The sequence below is a fragment of the Protobothrops mucrosquamatus genome, unplaced genomic scaffold (genome assembly GCF_001527695.2).
Source record: "Protobothrops mucrosquamatus isolate PMUCROS unplaced genomic scaffold, P.Mucros_1.0 scaffold636, whole genome shotgun sequence".
Classification (NCBI taxonomy): Eukaryota; Metazoa; Chordata; class Lepidosauria; order Squamata; family Viperidae; genus Protobothrops; species Protobothrops mucrosquamatus.
In genome coordinates, this window is record NW_015386928.1 from 244,123 (window position 1) to 250,786 (window position 6,664).

The 6,664-nt window shown below is 35.5% G+C and overlaps 1 protein-coding gene across 1 annotated transcript in view; it reads right to left on the reverse strand.

Moving 5' to 3' along the window:
• Positions 1-1,012: 1,012 nt before the first annotated feature.
• LOC107289081 (CD276 antigen) overlaps positions 1,013-6,664 on the reverse strand; it is a 7,896-nt gene continuing 2,244 nt past the window's right edge. The window contains exons 2-4 of the mRNA XM_015817770.1: positions 5,539-5,793; positions 4,501-4,695; positions 1,013-1,998 (exon numbers count right to left, since the gene is read on the reverse strand). Of these exons, the coding sequence (XP_015673256.1) occupies positions 1,913-1,998; positions 4,501-4,695; positions 5,539-5,793 (536 nt within the window). The 3' untranslated portion in view covers positions 1,013-1,912. The remainder of the gene's footprint in view (positions 1,999-4,500; positions 4,696-5,538; positions 5,794-6,664) is intronic.

Genomic DNA, 6,664 nt, shown 5'->3' on the forward strand with positions numbered 1-6,664 from the left:
CCAATCAAGATTTTGTGAGTCTTCTTCATTAACTCATTCTTCTTTCATACTGTAATCACTCCTTCATTCCCTATATATAATTAAACCATTTCAATGTAATTTTTTTGTACTAGTAATTCATTTTTTTTATATTCAACTACATTCCTTCAGCACACATATATTTTTTACCCAATCTGTTCTTTTATGACACACACACTTATTAAATATCAGGTTCCCATAGTGCACAGGTGTCAAACTCGCCGCGTCATGTGATGTGTCATGACGTATCACAACTTTTTTTGCATTGCTGGAGCTGGGGTGGGCGCGGCCTCTGCATGATGCAACCAGCCCACGGGCCGGCAGTTAGACACTCCTGCATAGTGTAAGTGTATCCTGGCATATCTAACAAAATGAAAGAAGGATGTCCTTACTGAAAGTTATATTTTATCTTTTTCAATCATTATGGCTCACAACCAAGGCATTCATATGAAACATTCCCTATTTCTAGTTTGTTCCTTTTGTCATAGGCTTTCTCTAAATTAAAAATATATAAAATATAAAATAAATTTTCTCATGTTTATTCAGTTGTCAGTGGCCTTCATAAGAGCAACAATTTTATTGGTACATCTATCTGGTAGGGAGCTGCACTGCACTTTCCAAATTTTGCTTATTATCTCATATTCTTTTGGTCACAATTTTCAGAATTCTGGCAAACACCTTCCCAGTATACAGGTCAAGCTAATCCAAAGTAATTTTTGCATTCATACTTGCTTCATTTCTCTCGATGTAGGGGAACAAATATCATTCTTCTAATCATCAGGCCAAGGTGAAAGCTTTGTGTACAGTACATTGTTAAATAAGTCATATGGTGTTATCATATTCAAACCACATCTGTGTTTAAAACATTATAAATTTTAAAAATAATATTTTAAAAATAATTTTGGGGGATTTTTTTTATTGATTTTTGGGAGCATCCTAGGATTACTATGTGAGATAGATGACCATAGAAGTTCTTAAAATTAAATAAACAAATAAACAAATTCCAGCTTAGGCCATCTACTCTACAGCCTTATCATTGTACAACAGTTACAATTTCATTTTCATCCATTTGTTTCAGTTTGAGATATTGGTCCATATTTTTGTTTAAAATAATTTTTCCAGCATTCACTTCAGCTTTAGCCCACAGTGTTTCAACATTTTTAATTCCATGAGCTTTCATGGAGGCCCTCCTCATCAAAAACAATTTATTTCCCTCAAAATTACTCATTTTCTGGGCCACTTACGATGTTATTGTCTCCTGCTTTCTTACTGCATTGTTTGCAACTGCCTTTCCCCCCCTCAATGCATATTTCACAATATCTTTCTCATCCTAATTTATATCTTACATTTTTTATTATTAAATGCGTCACACATTCAGAACATCTAATCATCCTTGTATCCAAGATCATTTCTTCTTGCACCAACATGATGCTACATAATAAAGTTCTAAATAACCAACAGCATTCAGTGTCTCTATATCAAGAGTGTTCAGTATGACAGACTGTCAAGCTACCAAATGTCCAGACATAAAAATAATTTTACTGTCCTCTAGTGGTGTCTCGTTTTTTGCAGCCTATACTTGGTAGACCAAACTGGAAGGATCTACTCAGAAAACTGGTGCCAGGTTTTTCAAAATAGTTTATGATAATGGCATTTAATTCTTGCAGTCCATATTTTTAATCAGAATCCTGTTGATAGCAATTGCAACAATTCTTCAATTAAAAAATTCAACCTCTTCGTTGTTTTTTTTATATCTGTAGGTCTTGTTTGTCCAGTTTTCAGAAAAAGACATGAATTCAAGAGCTTCTGACTTCTCCAATGTAAGCTTCACATTACTTATCTGATGCTGAATTGGAAGATTATGCAGAGTTTAAAATACTCAAAGCAAACAGAATTAAATCTCGTCCAATGCCTGAAGACTATGACTTTTATTAAGATGAATAAGCAAGTCTTTTCTCCCAACTAAAATGGAAATTCCTCCTGGTAAGTAAGAAAATGAATGAACAAAATGATTTAATAGGCTCATAAAGCAGAAGAGCATGTATGCAAATATTGTTAATAAATAAAATAATAATTTGCCTTTAAATAGTTTTAATTGCTTTTTGTCCATCTAATATCCAAAAGATGAACCTGACTTCAGGTCAATATATTTTATCCTGATCAAAAGTTCTTCCTAGCACAGAGGATGGACCACAGATCAGCACATAGTTCATATACGCTATAGGTAGTCCTCGACTTATGACTGATCACTTGGCAACCGTTCGAAGTTACAATGGATCTCCTGGAGCTACTTATGATCTGGATTTTGAAATTCTGATACGCATACACCTATGGTCATGTGATTGCATTTTGAGTACTTGGCAACTGGCCTGCATTTATGGCTGTTTGCAGTGTCCCACAATCATGTGACTATGATTTATGATGTTATTGTTTTTTTGCTGGAAACTGGTATTTACTTTGTTTCCAATTAAAAAAATATCCATTGAGTACAATGGATTTGCTTAACAACTTCTGTATTTGCTTAATAACTGCTGCAAAAAAAAGTTGTAAAATTGAGTGCCACCATCTGATGACCAGTTTAATAACCACCATGACAAAAATTCTGGGCTCAATTATGGTCATATGTCAGATAACCTGTATAGATTCAATCCAAAATCTGTAATTATGGCTAGGAAGGATTCCAGAACTGCTGCTACTCAGAGTTAGCAACACTGATTTAAATCAATAATAATAATAATAATAATAATAATAATAATAATAATAATAATAATAATAATAATAATAATAATAATTATTATTATTATTATTATTATTATTATTATTATTATTATTATTATTATTATTATTATTATTATTATTATTATTAAATCCACATCTGCCTATCCCAGATCCTTGGTAAGGACTCGATAGGTAAACAAAAATGCCAAATCCAATCTGAACATCTGGCTGACTGTGCAATGATCAATAATAATAATAATAATAATAATAATAATAATAATAATAATAATAATAATAATAATAATAATAATAATAATAATAATAATAATAGAGTTGGAAGGGACCTTGGAGGTCTTCTAGTCCAACCCCCTACTCAGGCAGGAAACCCTCTACCATTTCAGACAAATGGCTGTCCAGTCTCTTCTTAAAAACTTCCAGTGTTAGAGCATTCACAACCTCTGGAGGCAGGTTGTTTAATAATTTGAGCCATATCATAAAGTATCCTACATTCTTACATTATGCTTACAGAGAAAATACAAGAGGTGGCAGAATTCGTGCTCAGCTTGACCAAATATATGAGGCAAAGCATACAGCTCAACATCTAGTCCTAAATGGAACTACATCTATATCAAGTGGGGGTACCTCTGGTTCTATATTAAGCCAAATAGATTCTTCAACATCCTCACAAATGATCTATATGAGGGATAGAAAGGGATCTCATCAGATTTGCAGATGATACCAAACTGGGGGGGGGGGGAGAATAGCTAACACTTTAGAAGATAGACTCAAGATTCCGAAGGATCCTGACAGACTAGAACACTGGGCCTATCCAACAAAATATAATTCAATGGTGAGAAAAGTAAGCTCCTACACATAGGCAAGAAAAACCAAATGCACAGATATAGATTAGGTAGCATCTGATTCAACAGTACAAAACCTGAGAGGGATCTAGGTGTCATTGTAGACCACCCTTTAAGTATGAGCCAGCAATGTGCTGCAGCTGCCAAAAAACCTAATGTAGTCCTAGGTTGCATCAACAATGGAATAATTTCAAGATCACATGAAGTGATAACACCACTTTATACTGCACTGGGGAGACCACATTTGGAATACTGTGTCCAGTTCTGGTCACAATACAAAACAGTTATTGAGATCCTAGAAAAAGTGCAGAGAAGAGGAAGAAAGATAATAAGGGGTCTGGAGGCTAAATTGTACAATGAACAATTGAGAGAACTAGAGAAGGACTAGGAGTAATATGATTACAATCTTCCAGTACTTAAGGGACTGTCACATAAAATAAGGGGTTGACCTATTTTCCAAAGCACCTGAGGACAGGACAAGAAGTTAGGGTTGAAGATCATTAAAGAGAGATTCAACTTAGAACTAAGAAGATGTTTTCTGATAGTGAGAACAATTAATCAGTGGAGCAGCCTACCTCCAGATATGGGGGGGGGGGCTCCATCACTGGAACTTTTCAAGATGAAACTGGGCAGCCATTTGTCTGGAATGGCATAGGATCTCCTGTTTGAGCAGGGGTTTGGTCTAAAAGATCTCCACGTTCCCCTCTAATGCTATTATTCTATGTTCTGTGTTTTATTCGCCCGATTCAAATCTATGTTCAGTATTTTCTAGGCACTATAGATTGAGCTATATTTAAATATGAGTTCCCAGAGATGTTAAAGAATGATGCTGTTTTCTTGCCAAATATTAAGATTTTTTGCCATGTCTAGCACTGAAAAATATCAATGGACAGCTAGCACTTACTTGCAGAAGATGCATTTTTCTTTCTTTTTCTGTAGCAAAATGCAGCCAATAAACAGAAAGCCAATAAAATAAAAACCACCAGGATGACTATTATCGTAGTTGTTTCCAGTGTGGTCTTTACTGCTGCTGTAATCGTGGAGTTTACTTCTGTAATCGTGGAGTTTATAACATTTCTACGTGCCATACATGTTGGGGCTGTATAAAATAGAAAAGGAAATGGAGTTAATTTTCCATGTGGACAATTAAAAAGGTGGTGTCTTGAAGCTGAGCTTAACACCTAGTAATTTCAGGGACATGCATGTCATTTTCTTGGCAATAGCACAGACGTGGTTTGTCATTACCTTCTTCCAAATTAGTTTAGTTGTGGGTTTTCTTGGTGGCTTTGAATCCAAGTATGAACTTTGTTTGATCCTGCTTAGCTTTTTTGATTCAATCAAGTTCAGCTATGTGCTGCTACCTGGAAAAGTATATGGTGCTAATCAAATTGGCAACATGGAAGGAAGTCATTGGTTTCCCAAAAGTGGGGCTGCCTTTCCTCACAACCACAGACCCTTTTTCTATTGACAGAATCTCTTCTCCCAGATCTGTCAACAGAAGTACTACTATTAATTTCTGTCAATCATGACAGCTAATTTAAGCTTCTATTAAACTGAATATTAGATAAATGGGACAAATAACATAACAAAGTGGTGGGCTTCATGTACTACTGGAGTTCTAGAGAGAACTTCAGAGATAAATAGCTTGCCAAGAACTCAATGCAAGACAGAGACTGGGGTTTATTAATTCACCCCAAAGATCTTATAATTAAATTTCCATGTAATTATTCCAAAATGCTTATTACCTACCAGAAATTGGTTGATGGAAACAGTGGGATTTTAATGGGATCTGAGCAAACAGAATTGTCAAGTCTACCTTGAGAAAAATATATTGCATTAACAATTTTTTTAAATACTTGATAACTGTAATTAACTTGGACAGTACTGATGGTTGTTGACAATTTGAAGTATAGACATGACAATGAAAAAAAATGAAACATACCTGGTTGTCTGCTGGGAACTCTTGTGTTGTTGAAAGTACAGCAATATTCAGTTTCAGAGGGAGGAAATTCCAGTTGAAGGATGTTGCTCAGATTGAATGACCCATCCTCATTTTTCACAGACTCAGATGTTGACTTAAGGGTCAATTTAGTGCCAGCTTTAGAAATCCAATAGAGCTTCTCCTCTGGGTAACCTCCAGACGTTGTACAAATAAGAGTGTCCTTCTGTATCATGACTTGAGGACTTGTATATGGTGCTGCAAAATATTGACAATGCACTAAGTAGAACAGAAGTATATAGCTCATACACTTTAAAGGAATAACAGTTCTTCGAGGTCTACAGTTTTTCCAATTATATTTGTGTCACTCCCATCCCTTGTCTCTCTTAGGGAATTAAAGGATCCAAACCATTATCATTCAAGGTCTAATTCTTTTCATTGAATTATATCAAAATAGAGAAATGTGACTGCCAGAGACAGCTACAAGATAGTCCCAGAGACATCATAATTAGCAGACTAAATACATATATTTGGTTGGGAGTGGGGATTTGCAGTTAATATTATATTCTGTTTTGCTGCAATAATATTCTAGATTTTAAAGGAAGAGCAATGGTTGGTTTGTTTATTTATTTATAGAGTGTTGTGGGTAGAATAAGAGGTGGACTAGTAATTTATAAAAATAATAAAGGCAGGTTAAAAATAAATAAATGGTCCTCAATGGAACCGCATCTACATGGAGGGAAGTGTGTAGTGGGGTGCCCAAGGTTCTGGGCCCAGTGCTCTTCAACATCTTCATCAACGATTTGGATGAGGGGATAGATGGGGAACTCATCAAATTTGCTGACGACACCAAACTGGCAGGAATAACCAACACTCCAGAAGACAGGCTTAAGATACAGAAGGATCTGGACAGACTTGAACACTGGGCATTATCTAACAAAATGAAATTCAATGGTGAAAAAAGCAAGGTTCTACATTTAGGCAAGAAAAAACAAATGCACAAGTACAGCATAGGTGGCACCTTGCTCAATAGTAGTAACTGTGAGAGGGACCTCGGAGTCCTAGTGGACAATCACCTAAATATGAGCCAGCAGTGTGCTGCAGCTGCCAAAAAGGCCAACACAGTGCT